Below are 21,161 nucleotides of genomic sequence, written 5' to 3' on the forward strand. Positions count from 1 at the left end.
TTTTTCTTTGGCACAAGTACAAGGCTCAGTAGCAGTGGTCAGAAATTGCTTCGCTATTGAATTCTTTAGGTTGTGGAGCTTTTGTGAGACGGGAAGGAGTAACTCTAAGGCACAAAACAATTAGTGGTCCACTGCAGTGGTCAGGAGTTGAGTTCTTCCACACAAGGTTGCTTGGACAGTTGTGCGAGGCCGTTCGTTGTGTCCCCCGCAGAAGGAGGTGGTGAAGCGGCTGTTCTGCGGGGTGCTCTCCAACAACGTGGTCTCCCTGGACTGCAACCACATCAGCCGGACGCTGGAGGAGTTCTACACCCTCCGGTGCCAGGTCGCCGACATGCGCAACCTCTACGTGAGTGGCGTCCTTACTGCCCTGCCTTGTTTGCACTTGCCTCCTTTGCCCACTGGTAGGGTGCCTGCGCACACTGCAGGGCTGCACTGCGGGGGGCTGAAAGAAGGTTTGAATGCTGGAAAAAAAAAAAGAGAGATGAGTGATGGATTAAGTTTAGCGCCTGCTGCTGATAACAGCGCTAAAATGGAAGTAGGTGCGTCGCGGCTTGTGGCGCATGCCGTCAGCGTGGAGAGCCAGCGTCAGCTCCCATTTTGGGCACACACTGTAACCAGATTCAATTGTTACATCCACTATCGCAACGCTGGAGCAATTGTAATAAGCGGTTTGTTTCCATAAAAAGCAGTCAAAAGTGTGTGATGCCATAGTTGTTCATCGTTATATTCGATAATTTGTTATACAGTGTCATCATAAGTGGACTCAACTGTAACATTATCAGTCAGTCACTGATTTGATCATTCAATCATTCATTTGTTCATTTGTTCATTCTTTATTCTTCTTAGTGAATTGTTTAGTTTGGCGAGCTTTTTTTGAAGGGGGATGGATACAGGGGATGTAGGGGTCCAACTACATGTGCAGCTAACTTCACTGCTTTTTGAGCAGTCAAGTTGATATTTTGCAGGTAATGTATAATGCATATCTACTATTTGTGTGTTGAAATTTCATACAAAAAAAATGGCAGCATCTCCACTCCGTGGATGATGGCGAGGGTGCGGAGTACGGGGACTTGAAATGACATCCAAGTTGTGCCCCGACCGTCATTCGATTTGAGCCGTGAGTTGCATTTTGATTATTCCCTAAATGAAACTGCAACTGACGGCTCAAATCAAATTTCGCTTGATTTTTGCTTGATGGTGGTGTGCGCACACGGATGGACGCGGACGGACATTGGGAGGGCCTAAGGTATACTCCGCACCGTTACAGGCGAGGGAGTAAGCCATTTGACTGACGGGTACTGACTTACGGTCGTAGCCCAATGGGTAAGACAACTGACACTAACTCTGTCTGGTCTAACGGACACAGGCTCGAATCCTGCCAGTGCCCGTGTGATTTTTTGCGATTTTATATGCTGTGCGCAAGGATACAGACAGACATTGTGCGGTCCTAAGGTACTCCGGACCTAATATTTAATAGTTTGGAGGGCAGAATAGTCCATTTTGCCCTCCATCCTCCCTTAAACAATGCTTACAAGCAGTGCAATCTCTTCTTGCTCAAGCACAGAGGTGTTCGTTGGTGTGAAATATTGGCTGCGACATTTGTGCATGTTTAGTACAAGGCAATGAGTCCTGTGGTGCTTAGTAGTGTACTGCTTGTTTTTTGACTCCAAACAAGTTTTCAGCTGCCGACTGTGTGGGTCATTTGCCTCACTGATCACAGGAACTGTGCTTGTGGAGACGGTCAAATGGCGGAACGTGGGAAAGTGTTTTCTCTAACATTGGGAAGGTTGGTGACAGAGGAGAGTGGTGCATGAAGCTTTATTTGGAACAGACAGCTCGAAGTAGGGAAACAGAAGAAAAAAAGCTTTGTTCTAGATGTCTAAGTAAACCCAGTGGTTCAAGCGAACGCGTGTCTCCCCCCCCTCGCCTCGTGCAGGAGTCCATGGACGAGCTGACGGTGAAGGACACGCTGGAAGGAGACAACATGTACACCTGCTCCCAGTGCGGCAAGAAAGTCCGAGCCGAAAAGAGGTACTGGCAGCCACGGAGGGTTGATCCTCGCTTCGTACCTCGCATGTGTGTCGGATTTAGTGGGTGTAGGCGAATGCTGGCACGTTGAAGGAATTCGGGCACCGGGGGCTTTTCTGGTGGGTGTTTTATAGGCCAAAGGTTCCCCCTGGGGCATGAGGTGCACTGTAGTGGAAAGCATTGGATTAATTATGATGCACTACTGGGGGACCTTTAGCATGTGCCAAAAACCTCGACACCCAGACATTTTTACTTTTCATCTCCACCAGAAAAGGGGCCGCGGTGTCCACCATAATGTAGTAGGGAAGAGAGGTTCCACTGATGTGCTCCTTCTCCTCTGGTACAGGGCGTGCGTGCAGCGGCTGCCACACATCCTGTGCTTCAACACGATGCGGTACACGTTCAACATGGTAACCATGATGAAGGAGAAGGTCAACACCCACTTCTCCTTCCCGCTGCGCCTGGACATGTCCAACTACATGGAGAGCAACCTCCTCCCCAGCCAGGCCCGCCAGGGTGGGTCTCTCCAATCCAGTGCCTTGCATTTAGTCAGGGGCAGGCAGTTTCGTGACATTTTAGAGTTTGAGCAACAGGTGGGGACATGTGTGGGCCTTGGGGCTCTGAGCTTGTAAGGTTTGCTTTTTCGAGAAATTTCAGTGGGTCGCTCCTGTGCTCCACCAGACGAGACTTCCCAAAACCCGAGTAAGATAGGGGCGTTAGGCAAGCAGCGCATCGCTGCATCAGTTAAGGTTGTGCTTTTGCAGCCGCCTTCTGTGGTGAGCGTTGAGGGCATCCTTGGCCACACGACATTACGATCAGAGAGAAGAGACTGATGGCCTTCTTCTCCTCTCCTCACTGCAGACAACAGCGAGGCGAAGAGCGAGGAAGAGGACCCGGGGAGCTACGAGTATGACCTCATCGGCGTCACCGTCCACACGGGCACGGCCGATGGCGGCCACTACTACAGCTTTATAAGGGAGCGCCAGAGCCCCGGCAAGGACAAGTGGTGAGTGGCTGTCTTCCTCACAGGCAGCACTGGGTGGGGTTTCTATTTGTGGGATGCGTCTGCGATCAGGGATGCGGCAGTTGTACCCACTGAGTGACCGGTGGTTCACGCGGGGTTCATTGGGCGAGCGTTCACGCAGGCATTTGTTCACCTTTACCCCTTAATCATTACATGCGTGTGTGCATGCATGTTTGTGTGCGTACACACTCAGAGCTCCGGAGGGAGTGGGTGTTTTTTTGCAGGGGACATAACCTCAAGATTCAGCACTACTTATGGCCATATTCTGAGTCCGTCCTTTACTCCATGTGTTTCCTAGACTCGGCTGAGTGGAGGATGCTGCAGTGCTTTTACATGCGAAAATTGATTTTGAGGGTCTCCTCGACTGGAGACTGAAGTAGAGGAGGGATTAAGAATACTGGGCTTAGTTTTTCGTCGTCTGTTGCACTTTTCTTGAACTTGCGTCCCAAGGAAACTTCACAAAAGTGATTCCACATCTGATCTTTATCGCGATTGTGAATTCGCTACCAGGGTGACGTTGAGGTGCCGCAATGCAAAGTTTGTCCGATCAGTGTGTAGAAGAGGACCAGATAATAGGCACAGTTCTGAAATGATGGGGGAGCTTCTTACCAACTGGCAGCTGTACAGCACTATATAGCAATATGGCTGTCGGCTGCATTTGCTCTGCACTTTGGGGTGAAAAATGATTGTTCATGACCACTGGTTTGTTACCTATTGTGATAAACATGACTACATTGTGGGGTGCTCTTTTGTTATGGAGGCTGAATGGTGGCATGCTCGGGAAATATGTGGAGAAATTTCTTGCTTTTACAACGTGGGTGCAGCATGGGCAGGTTATAAGTAGGAAGATGCGGTATGGTTGAAAACCATTTACCCAGGCTGCTCTGCCTGTATGTTTTTTGTACTTTCCTCTCTACATGTTATCCAGCAATCTGACTTATGAAAGTATCTTTTGGTTGTGGCGTCTTTCAGATCCATCGTAGTTGAGTTATTCAAACAGAAGGAAATAAGTTCTACACCAGAAAACGTGGCGCATTTTTATATAAGCAAGCTTAGCAGTAAATCTGCTCAACGAAAAAATTGCCACCCCCACTTTTAGTCACAGTGAGGTTTATTTTATCCAGAGCTGCCAAAAAGAAATTGTTTATCAGCCTTGGACACACATGGAAACCCATGGAGTGCTTTGTTGTGATGTAGTGTATATAGAAATTACAGGTTGATTTTAGCAAGTCCGGCTCTTTATAGTTCCCTCAGCATACCGTATATACTCGAATTTAACGCACCCTCGATTCCAACGCGCACCTGATTTTTGCGACTGGGATATAGAAAAATTGTAAAAGTTCTCTGCACAGGACAAGTGGTTATGAGTACAAGAACTTCATTTATTATCGTGCTACAACGACCTTCATCACCCTCCAGTCGCAGCATGCTCAAGGGCAAACTGCCAATAGGCTGCCCTTCCAAATCGTGAAATTTAAATAAAAGAAAAAAAACTTCAAAAATGTTCAACGAAGGGCTACCATGGAGCAACAGTCCACTGTAGATAGGCGCATATGGGCAAAAAATGTAAAAGCATGGGCTTGCTTCCTATAAAGGTGCGCTTGCTGTCTAAACCTTCTTTTGAACTCTTGTGTGCACAAGAAGCACTCACAAAGCCCCGTGGAGCCCCTCACACCAACTGCACGCGACCTTTGCACCTACAGATAACAAGCCCTTGCCCGCCCACCATCCACCGTGTGCATCCTTTTGTGTGTGTGTGTGTGTGTGTGTGTGCGTGTGCGTGCGCATGCGCGTGCGTGCGCATTGATGTGTGTAATACCTGCGCAAAGAGATAAAGTTCGGGTGAATTTTCCTGTTGTTGTTTTGGCATTCCACTGGCAGCACAATCTTTGACGTTTATTCGCACAAATGTGCGATTATGGCTGCCTGGCTATGTCGATAATGATAAGAAAGCATTACAGCTTTTTTGGTTAGTACTTGATTATAACACGTATGTGATTTTGGGACGCATTTTCGTGGAAAGAAGGGTGCGCGTTAGAATCAAGTAAATACGGTAGTCGTTCTCAGCTCCGACGCACCACACCACACCATACCGCACTCCCCGCACAACACGACATCCCGCACGCCACCGATGCTCGCCCAGTGCCGATCTGCTCGATTGATGTAGAGACATTGGATATTTTATTATCATCGTTTAATCTCTCCCTCTCCCTCTCCCCCAGGTTCCTGTTCAATGATGCCGAGGTGAAGCCGTTCGATCCTTCGCACATTGCGGCCGAGTGTTTTGGAGGAGAGATGACGGTGAGCAAAAAAGAAATTGAAACTCAAAAAGGGCGCACCTTCTGTCATTTGGTGCCTTTTTGACCTGTTGTTTGATGACGTCTGTCCCGCAAGCATAGTTGAATAAGCCTCCCCCCCCCCCCCCCCCCCCTTCACTTTGCCTGCAGAGCAAGACCTACGACTCTGTCACTGACAAGTTTATGGATTTCTCATTTGAAAAGGTGTGTGACTCTTCCCTTTTCTTTTTTCTTTTTTTCGGTGTGTGTACATTTGTAAATTCCACTGCCATTATATCATCTAGTCTTGCTGATGTAGATGAAACGTGGTGTGACCTTTAAACTGCGTTTTCCTTATTAGAAGCTGAGTTTAGTGAGAACTCTTCCTGCCAAGGAGCCTTCTTTTTAAAACTGGACAACTCGGAAGCTATTGCATTCAAGTGACTAGTATTCGGTTTAATAATGTTCAGCCATATAGCATTGCAGTGGAGCGTTAAGGGGGGACGTGGCTTTCAAAATAAACTTTTTTATTTCTTTGTGGATTTTGATGAAAATTGGCACAGCAACTGGAAATGCTTCTGTTATAACACCATAAAAATTTCAAGGTAATATTTTGATAACTTTTTCATTTATTAAATTTTCTTTCTGTTCCGCTTGTACGAGGCTTGAGCGACTTATAAAACATGATAGAAAACTTGTTCGGAGTGCTTTGCATTCCCAAATGAACGGACGAGGTCGTGACAGTTTTAGAATTTTTTTTTTACTACACAATGTTTTTTGGTTTTCATTTTTTAGAGGTTAATGAGCAACAGGCATGTCGACTGCGAACGACTATTTGAATTAAAAAAATCACAAAAAATAAATCTGGAAAACCAAGAGTGTCACGACCTGAACTGTTCATCAAGGAATGTAATGCAAGAAACGGAATCAAAATAGACCCAGCGGTCACAAAGAAATCCCTGGTACAAGCGTCACAGGTAGCAAAAAAAACTGTTTTGAGAAAACGGCTTCCGAAGTTGCAACATAGGTTTCACTTATCAAAAGTTGTCACGGTTGTAGCCTTTCATGTCCTTTTGAACATGGGGCATCTGGAAGGCCTTGCCTTGAAATTGGAGTGCCTTTTACAGCCTTTCTCTTTCTAGAAAACATCATTTTCAGCTCCTCTGTGAACAGTACATAGCCCAGTTAGCAGACCAAACGGAGGGGGAGATGGCTTTCAATGGGCTTTCAATGCAAAGTAGGTTAGCTGGTTGGCTGTATCGCACTGAACAGCCTCCTTTTGCAGTGTTGTCACCATGGCAACAAGTTAAGCATTTTTTTTTTACTTACATTTGAAAATTTCTGGCTTCTTTTATGTTTTATTACTTTGCCTGGCGCAGCAATTCAGTATGTGCAGGTGTTCATTGCCAAAAGTTTGCATACCATAAGGGTGCAAATGAAGTACTTTGAAGCTTGGTATAATACTGTGCATAACTCCAACTTTGATGGAAGGGTTTTTTTTTTTTTCACTACTTTTGACAGCATCCAACATTTCTCGCAGCACAGTCAGTATGCCCTAAGCCATGATTATATGCATTGGTGTCAATCATTTCCCTACAAAAATCACTGTTAAATACTGCGACAGTAAGGTAAATTTTTAATGCAGAGAACGTATTTTTATAACTATATTCCTAAATCAAACCTTTTTTAATGATTATTAGAAGCGCACGGGAAACGTTGCGCAAGAAAGGCGATATGGCTCACGCGCATCGCAGCGCACGCTTACCGCGACATATCGTACTTAGGTTATCCCTGATATGGCTTGTCAGGTCGCTTTTAAGATTAAATCTAACGTCGCAGGCATTAATTACAACTACTGGCGTTAAATTGTAGCCGGTTGCGCAGACATGTGATGCTGCAATGCGCGTCAGCTATGCCGTGCGCGCCGCGGCGTTTGACGCGTCGACTGTTTCTTTCCCATGGCTAGCGAGCCCACAATCAAATCACAGCAATAACTAAGCGTGTAAACATCGCAAATCCGACTAAAAGTTCACTTCACGAACCGCTATCGCAAGCGCGCACACCGCGTCACCCTCCGGGGTCTGGCGACGGTAGAGTCACGCGCCCCACGAAGCGTTCGATGACCTCCGCCTTTCGAGCCACGCAACTTCCCGTAATCTGGCTCGTGATCTCAGGCATTCCTATCGCGATAACGTCCGTGCTGAATACCACCGATTGAATAGAAACTTGGCCGAGCGAAGCACCGAAAATGAACTCAAACCGCACGCTATGCAGTTCTGGCGGCCGTCATTCTTGCATTGCGCCGCGACAACCAATCAGGAGGGCCGTCTTGGCGCAGCCCGACCGGAGGACGAATAGCGCTTCAGCATCTATTTCTGGCATCGTTTGTGCGTCATTTCTTTTCTGCTGTTCGTGCGTTTGTGAATGAACGAAGATAAAAGAGACGAGGGGAACCGGAAAGATGAACGCTCCGCCGATCTAACGATATCAAAATGGCCGCGCCCGATGGCACCGTTGCGGAGATACAGCGCTCCGAAAATCGCCGTTTTTTTCGCCCTTTTGCGCTGATAGTTTGTCACCGCGCCTGGCAAAACTATTTTTTTATGCCACTTTGCGACGCTTTTCAGCGGAAAAACTTCGCAGACATACAGATTAGGAAACATAGAAGCCGAATATGTGGATTTCAAAAAAACGATGTTTTGGTCATTTTTCTGAAGTTGAAAGCCGCGTCCTTAAAATAATTTGTGCTGGGGATGGTTTACACATAACGTTGGACTTACAGTCTGAAGGCTAAGCCAAACAAGTTTGTCGGTGTTTGGTTGTCTTTCCCCATTTCATTTCCGTGAGGAGTTTTTTGATTAAAAGTAAGGGGCTCAAAGCTGAAGGAATTGGCCAGAGGAACAATTGTCTTTGTATCTGCATATCGGGCTGTCCCTCCACATGACTTCGCTGTTTAGCTGCGTGTTGGCTAATTTGTTGGTTTTGAAGGAAGGCGTGTCTGATGGTGAGTTATGGCAGTAGACAAAGTGCATTCGTCAACCTCTGTGATGAGTTGAGTTGCCTGTTAATGCTACATTGCTTGCAGGCACAGGAGCCTGGGATGAATTCTTTCTGTCGGCCACTCGGGCAGTCTTTTTGACCATGCTGAGAATGAGCAGTGGGTGGGAAAGGCATAATTCCCGCAGGATGACTAGTACGAGATGTTTGACTCTGCTGCGTTGAAACTTGCAGACCAACAGCGCGTACATGCTTTTCTACGAGCGGTGCCCACCGGACCAGCCGGACAGCAACAAGGCGGTCGCGCAGACTGCGTCCGAGAAGCCTGCCGAAGCGACGCAGGAGGCAAAGCCAGAGATGACGCTACGGCTGCCCTCCGAACTGGCAGAGGTGAGCACGGCGGCGGTAGATTTGAACTGGCGGCCCGACCACCTATGCTCAATCAACAGCTGCCATTCGGGAGATTGCTGGGTGTGGAAAATGGTGAGGGGACAAATACCGTATTTACTCACTTGATGAACCCACTCACGTAATGAACCCTCCCCCCACTTGTCTTCTCGAGAATTTACTTTTTTGTCACTTTGAATAAAAAAATGCAGCGGGGATATGTTTTTATCGCAGCATGGTTGCTGATCCCTTAGACCATCACAGTAACTTGATATCACGCTGCAGTTCGCGCAGAAATGCTAGAAACGCATTCCAACAAAAAGAAATCTCAACAGTAGCAAGAGACGTGAGCACGAATGCCGTGGCTCACAATTTAAGCTTGCGGAGCGCCACCTGCTGAACGCAAAACAAGCCTTCTTGCGCCGTAAAAATGTTCCTGCATGCGAACAAAGCACAAAATGTACTTCGCACTCCTTTCCTGCTCTTTGTTGTTATGGCTGATTCTGGCGGCGTGCGAACAAAGCACTAAACGTACTCCACACTTTTCTGCTCTTGAGGTTCCGTGACTTCGCCATTACACTGTGGTCAGGGGCGGATCCGGGCTTTTTTTGAGAGGGGGGTCAGCTCCTATCAGTGATGATGATAATTATAAGCAGGAGGAGGAGGAGCCCTATTTATTCACGGAAATTTTGGGAAAGCAAAAACACAAGGAATACAACAAGTCATCAATTCACCTTTTTCTGCGACCTGAGTGGTCATCTTCTTGGAGGTTTAAATTCAAAAATTAAGGGAGGGGTCAGGACATCCGGACCCCCCCTCTGGATCCGCCAATGACTGTGGTTTTGTTGTTTAGCTGTGTTCTGACTTTTTTTTTGTGCTCCTAGTGCACGCTGTACGATGGGCCAGTACATGAGCTACACAGCCGGATTTAAACTGGAGGTGGTGGAGCATGTGTTGATGCACATGGAAACTGTGCGGCTGGGCGGCACTTCGTGTACGCTACGGGCGAAAATGAGGTTTTTAAGCGGGGAACAGGGATTGTCGCGTGTTTCGTGGGTCCAAAGAAGGAAACTTTCCCGGTGTCGGAAAATAAGTTTTGGAGTGCCTTGATGGCACGCGAGACGGTTTTTACGAAAATGGCAACGCTCTGACATTGCTTCCCCCTCCACTTGGTGCATAGCAATCCCCCCCCCCCCCCCCCCCCCCTTTATGAGTGTTGCAGTAGTTGTGATGCAGGCGTATCCCTGTTTTCCCCCCCACCAGTGGATCTGGCAGGATAACATGCAGTTCCTGCAGGACAAGAGCCTGTTCGACCACACCTACTTCAAGTAAGTCTGCCTTTTCTCTGGACCCTGCCTGCCTCTGCCTCCTCACTTCCATCTCTCCTGCTCCTCCTCCTCCTCAGTTCCCTCTCTCTCTCCTCGTGCCCGCGTGCACTCTCTGCAGCAGCTCAGGCCCAAGCTGTAAGGCTTGACAGTTGGTCACATTGCGTAACTCATGCGGAAGAAATGAGCGCGGAGAGGTTGGCTGGAAGCCCAAGGAGTAAACGCACAGTGGGGACAGATTGAGGTAAGCAGCTGTGGGAAACAAGCTCGAGTGCAGTGTTTGAGCCTGTGTAGCCGTGTAGGCTCAGTGAGCCTGCCAAGAGAGTTTACGGTAGCGTCATTTTTAAAGCGGAGGTCTTCTTTGTGGACCGGTGGCATTCTGTCAAAAAAAAATAACAAATTTCCCCATAAACCAGTTGTTCGACCGAAAAGCTCTGATAAGATATCTGCAGGACATATGGCGCGTGTGTGAAACTGGGCTTCCATTTTGTCGAAGCGGTCACTTGAAAATCGCAAAAAAGGAACAGTTCTAGATAAGACAATACACAGATTGGTCAGGAAGAAGGAGTACAATGGTGTGCCGTTATCTCATAAACCACATATCGCTGTACATTTAGATGGTTCGTAAACACGTTTACTTAGTGTGCGAAAAATCATCGATGCATGGGTTTGTTGTTCGTTTGCGGTTTGGGTCTGTGAAGGATTGACAATTGATTAGATGTACTTTTAACAAAGGTTGGACGCACTTTTTGCTTTCTTTATTCTTTCAGCTTTCTTTAAGAAGGGATAGTACATTTTTTCTTCCCGCACGGTGCCGGTGTAAGTGCATTGACAAGTGTCCCCCCTCTCTCTCTCTCTCTCTCTCTCTCTCTCGCTCTCTGCCCCAGCTTCCTGTACCAGATGTGTGGCTCCATACCCCAAACGTTGCCGCGCACCGACGAGGCAACCCTTCTGGCAGCAGAGCTGGGGACCTCGTTTGTGCTGGAGACTCTGATCCATGCCAAGGAAAAGGCAGGTCTTCTCGGTGCTCTTTCTTTTCGTTTCCTCATATTGTCGCTACAGGGAAGCTGCTGGTATGCGATTGGGGAAGTCGCACATTTTTCTGCGTTTCGATGCGTATACCGGGCAGGTGCTGACATTGGAGGGGGTGCACTGCTCATGGAGGTAAAACAGAGCAGCGGGAGACAACGGGGCTACTAACACCCTTGGCAACGTGTATTGTGTGAGCCGTCAAAAAAAGAGCAGGCCAAGCATCGACCTGATCTAGATAAAAAAATTATAAAGCCAGTTTCATGCCTGTGAAATCTATTGAAACAGCAGAGCTGACTGCGGCACCCTTGCGGCTACCTCTCACATTGGGGGGGTTTGCTGACAGCGCCACTCGCTGCGGTCTGTACGTACTCAAAGCTCACCCATGGAGGTCTGGTAGTTTATCGGTTTACATATAAGGGGGTGAACATACGCCGTGGGCATCAGCGCGTGAGCCAAGATTGGGTGCTGGAAAGCTGTCGAGGCAGTGGCACCACCTGTCGGCCCAGCAGGGTACCTTCACCTGACATGCCAGGCATCATCAACGGACATTGCAAGCCCCTGAACAGCTCCGCTGCTAAAAACGCTGCAAGGATTGAGCTGGTTCGACTTACCAAAATGTGGGGACTGTGTAGCTTAGTGACCCGAGCGCGAAACCCCCCCTTTTCATGTGTGGAACACCTCTGCACATCGGTTCCCAAACCCAAGAAGAGACCCTCAACAGCGTCGACTACTTCCCGACAAACATTGTTCCTGGCAGCGCCACTGGTTCTTTCGAGGGCTTCTTTTTCGTTGTGGCCAGACTGCTTCATAATACCATCCTTGCAGAAAAGCGAGCTTGAAGGGCTTTGATGAAGGGGAACAAATCAGAGGGTTCATATTGTTTCCATGACAGCATGAAGCGCAGTGTGGGAAGCAGTCTGTCTAAGGTCTGGTACACAAGCAGCAAAACAACGGGAATGGTAATGGGGCGGAGAAAAATTGTATCAATGAGTGGAAGCCACAATTGTGTCAAAAAGAGGGCGTGTAAATCAAAAGTACTAAATTTGTGGCAACTGAGAGGTTGCAAGAAACTATTTGTTTTAGCTTGTTGAAGTTGTATGTGTCTGTTTAGGGAACAGTAAAGACTGTATAACTTTAAGTGCAGAGCATTTTTAGGGGCCCAGCTTCTCATCGTAGCTTGTTTGAGGTCACGGCGTCACGCACCCAAACGGAGGCTTCGAGAAGGGAACCACTTCTTCTGGTCCGGATCGAACCTGGGTCCCTCGCGTTACGAAGCTAATGTCCATCCCATTGCACCACAGAGGCACCAATCACGCATATGCATGGTGTTGGGGGCAGTCTTTGGGCTGCGCCGTCGCTAGGCTGTAAATAAGTACACGATAATATAAAATGAGAAAACCTTGGGAATTAACCCATTAACTGCTTCAAACTAATGAAAACCCAGTCCAGTGTCTCTTTGTAGGCCTTTCCAGGGGCTGTGGCTCCCTCTCTTGACTACTTTTGGTGTTAACGCCAGGCTGGCTGATAGTAGAACTAGTCAAGAGAGGGAGCCACAGCCCCTCTTGGTGGGAGAGTAGGAGCAGCGCCACCTGTATTGGGCAATGTTATACAGGCGGCGTTGCAAAAAAACAACACAAAGGTACAAGAAAAACACGAGAGAAGCACTGGCGAACCTCTGCTCCGCACTTTCGACAGCTTTTACGTTCAGCGAAAATCCTTTGCTTTTATGTTTCGAACTTAAGTATGACTACTGCTTCCTTAGCTCTTTGAGGTGTTATTCGACAAGAGAGGATGTTTTCCCTTTGCTTAAAAGAAATAACAGAAGGTTGTATTTTTCACTTTAGTTTCCCTTTTATTTTTCTTATTTTTGCGACAAAAAACAGTGCACCACAAATAGAAAAGACAAAGCGCCGTCCACACACTGATCAAGCGACAAGGTGCTGCCACCTAGGAGATGGTGTAGAAAGTATTGCAGTAAGCGAACAGCCAGCTTCATTGCCTCACCACTTTTGCTCATGATTCCCAAATTTTTGACTGGGTCATGCAATGTAAGTTTACGTGGACACTGGAAACGGCCGGTCACAGCACTCGCGTCCACTTTTATAAGTCTCTCTCGGCTACCCCTGTTCACCAAGACAAACTGTCTTGAACGGAGTGTAAACTGAGGCAGTAAGGCTGGCTGCGTGTTAAGCTGAAGTCTGTGTGTTTAAAAATGTGTGCTCAGCTAATAAAACTGTGTGCTCAGCTAATGCTGATGGGTGCGTTTATTGTACGTACACAAGTTCCTATCCTCACTGTTTTGAAAGACAAGCGCCGAGTAGCAATGATTTGCAGCGGAATTACAGTGCAGTTAATTTCTTCCTCAAACAGCCGACCATGGCGCAGTGGATCGAACTCCTGACGAAGCAGTTCAACGCAAGTCAAGCCGCGTGCGAGGTAACGTTGGACTGCTGCTGAGCTCTGGCAGTGTTGGGTCGGCGTCCGTGTCAAAGGGCACTGGGGGTCACCGACCTCTGCTTTGCTCCACTTGCAGTGGTTCCTGGACCATATGGCCGAGGACGAGTGCTGGCCCGTGCAGATCCTCATCCGGTGTCCGAACCAGGTTGTTAGGCAGGTGAGGCCGGTGTCATGTGCTGTTGAGCCGTGAGACAGATGCATGACAAACTTTTTAGAGACAATAGTCTTTCTTGGGCTACCTGAATGGGAAAATTCTGGTCTGTCTGTCTGTCTGTCTGTCTGTCTGTCTGTCTGTCTGTCTGTCTGTCTGTCTGTCTGTCTATCACTCAGTGCAGCCAGCTGGCTAAAGTGATACATATGCAGTGCTCACAGCCGAATCTAAACACCTTGGTCCGGTGTTAGTGTTCATGCTGGTCAACATTGTTGAACAAGAACAAGACATTATGCAAATATAAGGCAGAAAATCAATGCATGAGTGATATTTGCAGTTTTCCTTTATTAAAAAATACATGGATGCTTGCTTTTTGCAATAGCAAATGAAATACTACATCAACTGCAGAAAACTGTCACTGGCTGTTGCCCGCGCTGCCTGGCGGAATTCGAAAAATTCAAATGGCAACAGCAACGATAGGTTCCACTAGATAGGTTCCGCGTTCCGCTTGGAATGCTCGTGGAGTGGGGCAATGTGGGTCTTTTAACGTAGTCGGGTTCCTCGATTCACGCGCGTCTCCGCCGTACGACAACGCTGGCATCGAGGAACCCGACTTGGAGCAGTGGAATGCAGTAAATTTAAATTGACTTGAGCAAAGCTCTGGCGTGTTATCTGGGGAGGAACAAGATGGGAGAGGAACAGCGTGAGAGGTGAGCTGGAAACAGAAGGGAGGCCTTTACTTGGCAGGGGTGCCAGTCGACTATTGTCTTTCATTGGCATATGCAACAAAAAGGAGCAGATACGCGGCCATTTTTTCGTTGTTCTTTTTAGGGGCGAAGCCCCTTGGGGGCTTCAGCTGTCGGCACCTCTTGTCGGCGTTGTCAGGCGTCAGCATCTCATGTAGCCGCAATACGCAATGTATTAAAAGAAAAGTGTATAATGGATAAAACCGATTCAAATAAGTAACATAATTTGAAGATTTGTGGTACGTTCCCTGTCCACTTCAGCAATCGTCAAACATAAGCAGAAGCTGTTCTTAGATGGGCTAAAATTTGTGTTACACTCAAATACCAACCCGCTCTCTACGCTAGGCCTGATCGGACCGGGTGGTCGGTCGAAGCAAGAAAAGGCACACTTACCTGTTTGGGCCTCGTTGGTCACCGAGGACCAGCCCCCGGAGCGAGGCGCGGGCATTGCACTGCGCTTGCATTGACCCCTGCCACTGCCTCAAACTGGTGGGCATGCAAATTGCTTAAATCCGGTTCAACGAGATAGAGGGCACCGCTGCCTCAGCAAGTGTGCGATTGCTTCTCCCACCGGCGCTCCTCTGGGGCACAATTAGTTCACACCTAGTGGCAAAAGAGAGACTTACAATCTTTGAATACACTGATACACTGCATGCTTCGCCCCTCCCTGGGTTTCACGGTAGTGGAGATGGCCCGGGATTTTTTGTTTATTACTTATCCAATGCTTATCCATTTCTTATTTACATTTATATTATTTCTACTTACTCCTTTTTGTTATTTGCTGTGTCTGTTATAACAATAATATAATAAATGTGTTGTTATTGTTTTGAATATTGTTAGTTCTGTTTTATCGTTATTACTGTTATTATTTTAGGGGAGTTGGTAACTCCTGGAAAAGGGCTGGAATGCGGGACAAGGACGCTAGTGTGATGGTGGTATGATGTGGTTGCAGAGAGGATTGCTTCTCAAAGCAGGGCAAAAGTGCCAACTAAAGTAATATCTGTGAAAGAAAGGAACAACACGATGGGCACTCATTCCTCTGGGGCTTTAAAACTGATGGATGTGGAAATATTTGAATCGGGAATTGTACTGGCATCGTGGTAGGTCGGATCATTTTGGGGTGGCTATCCGTAAACTTTTTTCCATTCTTTTGCAGTTGTTCCAGAGGCTGTGCATTCATGTGATAAACCAGCTGCAGCCTGGCCACTCTGCGCTGTACCTGCAGCCATACCCAGACAGGTGAGAAGGGATCACTACTGCCTTCCTCTTCAAGGTCCACAATACGCATTGTGTGCAGTGGAGTGAGGCAGTTTGCTCCTGCTAATTTATTGGCCATCAATTGATTGATTGATTGATTTAGGGTTTAACATGCCGACGCAATGCAGTCATTTAGTTTAATTTGGTCATCAATGGTTTTTATCTCTTGGTACAACATGCAGTCATCTTCAAACAGCCTAACTTTAACGTCAAAAACTTGTGTTAAATCATTTATAAAAAGTGAAAATAATAACGGCACTAAAACAGAACCCTGCGGAACCCCTGACATGATGGGAACAATATTAGAAGCATGGTCGCCGAATTGAACAAATTGAAGCCTGTCTGACAAATAGTTAGCTACTCATTGGAGGATAGGGCCATCACCCAGTATTTCTTTCATTTTAACAAGTATTTTATGTGCGAGACACGATCGAGTTCCTTTGAATAATCCGTAAATGTTACGTCAGTCTGAGAATGATCATTAATGCACTACGTAAGGTCGTGCACTCTTTTTCCAAGCTGTGTTACGGTGGACAATCTATTATGGAATCTATGTTGACTCAGATGAAGAATCTCATTATGTTCGACAAATTCTGTTATATGTTACTACAAGTAGTGGTTAATGAAATCGGCCTAAAATTGTGGGGGGTACTCATATCACCTGCTTTGTGCACTGGAATAACTTTGGCCAGTTATTCATTTGGCATAGATCCAAGATTGCTGCCTTCAAGAAGAATGGAATGTTTCCATTCTTCTTGAAGGCAGCAATCTTGGATCTATTTGGTGTAAATAAAGCATAGGTATTTGCTAACCATTTCTGCATACCTTCTCAAAAAACTGTTCGGGATTCCGTCTGGATCACAGCTCTTTTTTTTTTATCTAAGTTTAGAAGTAGCAAAAGATCTGAGAAGTTTGGCTTGATTTTGGCATTAGAATGTCTTTTTTCAGACATCCATGCCTTGTTAACGTATTTTTAATACTTTGAGCCTAAATTTGGCGCTGGTATGTACAAAGAAAAAATGAGATACATGACACAAAAATGTCTTCTGGTAAAAATTTTTTTTACCAGATTTTTTTACCAAACATTTTTTACCAAACATTTAAAAAATTTTAGATATTTTTAAATGTTTGTTTGTTTATTTGGTCTCTCCCTTAAATCCTTAAATGGGTCATTGTTTTTGACTTGCTGATTATGTGCTGCTGTGTGCACCTTCCCGGGTGGTCCCCAACAAACTTGTTGCGAATGAAACAATGGCTTACTAAACTGGATACATGTATTAGAAAAAAAAAAGTTTTGTGTGAGATGGTAATGGAGACAGTGAACTTAGCTGTGGTTATGAGGATGGGGCCTTGGATTTTTCTTCTCTGCAGTGACGACTCGTCGGACGTGGACCTCAGCCAGATCGGCCAGTATTCGTGCGTCACCCGGTTTGTGCGAAAGTTGCTGGCCCTGGTGAGTGGGCGCTGCCTTTCCACGGCTGCATGCCTCTGTTTGTTGGTCCGTTTGTTTCTTTCTGTTCTTTCTGTTTGTTTGTATGTACTTGTCCACAAACACTTGTGCCCGCATGCTGCATTTACGTTTCTTTAGTACATGTGTCTGCATACTGCATTTACGCCACCTTTTCGTTTAATTTTAATTCATTTGTTTATTTACCCTTGATTATTTATCTGCTTGTCTGTTTTTGAGGGTGCGTTGCTCATCGCAGTTGTTAGTCCTATCATAGCTGTACTTACAGTACTTCGGTGTATCAAAAGCCCAGTAGCAGCTTGTGTGCCAAGTGGAGGAGCTGTGATTTTGATGAATTCATGCTTCTTGTATGACCAGCCCATATTTTCAAGGATTAGACATTTGGGAATGTTTTTTTTTTCTTCCCCAAACATTCAATCAAGTACAGTGGAATCTCGGTGATACGAATTCGGTTGATACGAATTTCGTTGTGATACGAATTTTCAAAATTCCCCGGCCAAAATGCATTGTACGCAATGTAAAAAAATTCGGATGATCCGTTCGCATTTATCACCCGGTGCGGGTGATACGAACACGCGAGCCGCGAGCAGATGACTGCGGCGTGGACGGGAGGCGGGAGTGTTTGTGCGGCCGTGTGGCCTTGGTCGCACGCAGGCACAAAATCATTAGGCGTGAACTGCATGGAGCGTTTTCTGCTCACGAAAACGCGCCGCGCACGCCACAGGCGCGCTGACGCCACCGCGAATACCACCCGCATGCGGCGCGCGGCGCGGTAAGCCGCGGCAACATGGCGGCGTCAACGGCCGCGAAGTAGGGCGGGTGGCTCGACCGACCGCTTCTGACCGCTCTTTAAAGAACAAAAGAAGTTGCTTATGAAGTAAGGGAGCTGATGAGTCCCCGCGCGGCTAGGGAAAGCGCCTATCAAATATCCGCCACCGTGGTAAGCTTAAACATCTCCGGCGGAGCCAGCGGGCTGTCCGGAGCGCTTTCAAACTGCCGCCATGAAGAGCGTGCCTCCCCGTTGGCGCAAGTCGGCAGGCTCCTCCCACTGCCGCGCGCGTCGCGCGTCATTTTAAAGAACGCGCGCGCAAACGCCGACGCGCCCGGATGGCATGCGGTTCAGGCTTGAGTTCGTGTGCGCGCGTCGCGTCGGCGATGAGCGCGCGTTCTTTTGACGCCCGCGCTGACGATTCAGCCCGGCACCCAGGCGCCAGCCTCTGCCTCGGTTACCGCTAACTGCATTGGGAGGAGCCTCCCGACTTGCGCCAATAGGGAGACGCGCGCCTCATTGTGATTGCGGCAATTTCGGAGCGCTAGCAGCAGCTGGCTAGGCCAGCTCCGCGGTGGATATTTGGCGTAGATGACATTTTATAGTGCTTCTCCCATACTGTCAGCTCCTTTCCCGCATGAGCAATTTAATTTACACATTGAGCTCCGTTTTAACAAAAGGTTAGAAGCGGTTGCTGAAGCTACCTGCACCTCTTCGCGGCAAGAGCCGATGCCATATTGCCGCCGCCTGTCGCATGCGCAGCACATTTCCATTTTTTCTCGTTTTCTGATGATACGAATTTTCGGGTGATACGAATATTTTTGCCGCCCCTTGAGATTCGTATGACCGAGATTCCACTGTAATTAGTCGTTAATGACCAGCACTTCCAATTGGCAGGTTTTGAGAGTAAAAGGAGATGTGACAAGGGCTGTGCGCAGGGTTATTTTTACATTCAACGTGAATGGAAAGGGAATAATGTTTTTTTTTAATTGAAGCAGATGTTTAATGATTTCTAATATTAAAACTCAAATTTACAGTTTCTGTTATGCCTCGGTAACTACTAGCTCGTAGGAAGAAAAAAAAGAAGCTTGTTTAAAATTTTTTCGCAGTTTTTTTTTTATTGCAACGAATATAAAAGAATAATCTTGCTGTTTTTAGCTTTATTGATTGGTATTATATTTTTATATGGAGGCAACTTTCATCCCGTGTGGTGACCTCAACCGCACATGTTTCAGTATTGTTGGTACGAGGGCATAAGTATATGTTTTAACAAGCAATGACGGAACAGTTTCCGTAAGCAGAAAGACTTAAAAGTGGCATTTTCACGAACATTCATATCAGTTCTTGGAGTTTCTTCCTCGAACTGATATAAACGTTCGCAGGGCAGCGAAAGGCATAAAAAAATCGGCGTTATTTGTAAAACCTTGCAGGCACGCCCTCATGGTGCGGTGGTATCGTCCCAGTTTTCCAAGCCTCTGGTGGTGGGTTCCTTTCCCAGTATTAACAACATGAGTTTCACTCTCACCACTTCTTCTGCCAATGTCCTCCTCACATGCACGAGAATTTTTAAGCGGGGCTTCCCCTGGGAGTATTTAATGTCTAATGAAAATGTACAGAAAGTTTTTGTTTGTTTGTTTGTTTATTGTTTATTAATACAACTAGCGCAGGTTTAAAGGGGCTTTGAATACAGAATGCGATAATGGTTCATTAAAGGGACTTCTCTGTCTCAATAACAATGGTGTAAATTTTATCACAAACCCCAAACAAAAGAATGGAGACATTAAAGAGAACAAATGCGTCAGTGGCAACTCCCGTGCCACTTCCTGGAAACTTTTCTGTGACATCATGGAATCTTGTGTGTGCGATTGGTGGCCACCGACTGAAGCCCCCGTCAAGAGATATAACCGGGCTATTGTGGCGTGGCCTCTAGTTTCGTTTGATGGTGTCACTTGAATGCTAACGGGCAGTTACTACAGACGGCTGACTGTGTTTTTTTTAGTTCTGGGCCATAGCATGTCACTTGTGCCCGTTAATGCATCACTGCAGCATGAAGTTTCAATTTTTCTCAATATTTTCTGCATTTTTTTTTTTTTTTTAGTTTAAAAAATCTCTTTCGTGTCTGGAATGGAGCTGAGTGGTTTACCAAGAACTAGCCTTTTAAAATTAAATGGAGTTGTACTTTGTCTATGCCAGTGTGAGCGTAAAGAGTGTTGCTACGGAGCTCCGAGCCCCAGCTGTCCAGCTACAGTAGGCAACAGCGTCCCTTGCGGAGTTGTGCGGAAGCATGCTGCAGCAGGTGGACACCACTCGTGTTGACACAACGCCGCGACCGGGTGAAGACAGGCTCCAAAGGGCTGAGACGAATGAGGGGCTTTATTAGCCAAGCGGTACAAGTAGTTACACAGTGATTGTGCGCCTTCGTGACCGGCTGCTTGAAGGGCCGGGAAGGTCGCCAAGCTATCATGTGGCCGTGAGTGAGGTAGGCCTATTGGGCCTAACCTCGGCATCCGATCTTAGGGCTAATGGCGCCTTTTCAAAGAACGAAGTTGCGGCAGCATGGCAACGCGAGCAGCGTTTCACCCTTTGAAGTGCTCCTGCCATTGTTAAAACAGTGCAGGGGAGAGGGTTCCAGGACAAGGAGGAACTTTGGCAGCTGCAAAAGCAGTTCTCGCCTCTAATACCCACGTGTTGGAATGACATAGCTTGTACGGTGAACTCATGTGCTGCGCGGGCCAAAGGCCATCCCTGTGTAAAGTAATAAGAATCAATAGGATCCTCCACTTGCCAAAGAGATAAGAGGCTCCTGAAGAAGCTTCCGACTTTACCTCCCTGGCTGCATGTGGTCGACGCGTTGCTGACGGGAAAGTGCATTGCCCCCAGTGCCGCTAAATAGCATTGGTCAGCTTCACCGAAGGAAGTTGGTGCAGCTGTTGCAGTGGTCAATTGTAAGCGCACAAGGTGCAGTGCATATGCTGCCCAACTAGTGCAAACACTTGTGGCAACGAATAACACATGTTGTGGTTGTTTTCAGTGAGGCATTAGTTAGCATCCGAGTTCATTGATACGACTGTCCACTGGTGTTTCTGAACTTCGAAGTGCACTTTAAACATATGAAAAATTTTCGGATTGTGCCGTGCAGTTTGAAACCTAATCCTTCCACTGTTGTGTGTTTCTGGCCGTGAAGCACCCCCAGTGTCTGCTTTGCTTCCGAAATATGAGGGAAGGAGCATGTAGTGATTTATTT

At 47.0% G+C, this 21,161-nt stretch overlaps 1 protein-coding gene across 7 annotated transcripts in view; it reads left to right on the top strand.

Annotated features, from left to right (window-relative positions):
• Positions 1–21,161, top strand: part of Puf (ubiquitinyl hydrolase 1 puf) — a 107,360-nt gene that overhangs the window by 62,238 nt on the left and 23,961 nt on the right. For 5 of the 7 annotated variants that reach the window (XM_077680640.1, XM_077680642.1, XM_077680645.1 and 2 more), the window contains 14 exons: positions 212–346; positions 1,937–2,031; positions 2,375–2,544; positions 2,890–3,034; positions 5,275–5,353; positions 5,500–5,553; positions 8,560–8,715; positions 9,976–10,040; positions 10,925–11,048; positions 13,440–13,505; positions 13,603–13,683; positions 15,580–15,662; positions 17,052–17,133; positions 19,348–19,398. In XM_077680640.1, the coding sequence (XP_077536766.1) occupies positions 212–346; positions 1,937–2,031; positions 2,375–2,544; positions 2,890–3,034; positions 5,275–5,353; positions 5,500–5,553; positions 8,560–8,715; positions 9,976–10,040; positions 10,925–11,048; positions 13,440–13,505; positions 13,603–13,683; positions 15,580–15,662; positions 17,052–17,133; positions 19,348–19,398 (1,386 nt within the window). The remainder of the gene's footprint in view (positions 1–211; positions 347–1,936; positions 2,032–2,374; positions 2,545–2,889; positions 3,035–5,274; positions 5,354–5,499; positions 5,554–8,559; positions 8,716–9,975; positions 10,041–10,924; positions 11,049–13,439; positions 13,506–13,602; positions 13,684–15,579; positions 15,663–17,051; positions 17,134–19,347; positions 19,399–21,161) is intronic. The other 2 variants (XM_077680643.1, XM_077680644.1) reach the window with 1 other exon arrangement.

Source organism: Haemaphysalis longicornis, unplaced genomic scaffold, assembly GCF_048455015.1.
Source record: "Haemaphysalis longicornis isolate Haplotype H1 unplaced genomic scaffold, Haemaphysalis longicornis Haplotype H1 scaffold_8, whole genome shotgun sequence".
NCBI lineage: Eukaryota > Metazoa > Arthropoda > Arachnida > Ixodida > Ixodidae > Haemaphysalis > Haemaphysalis longicornis.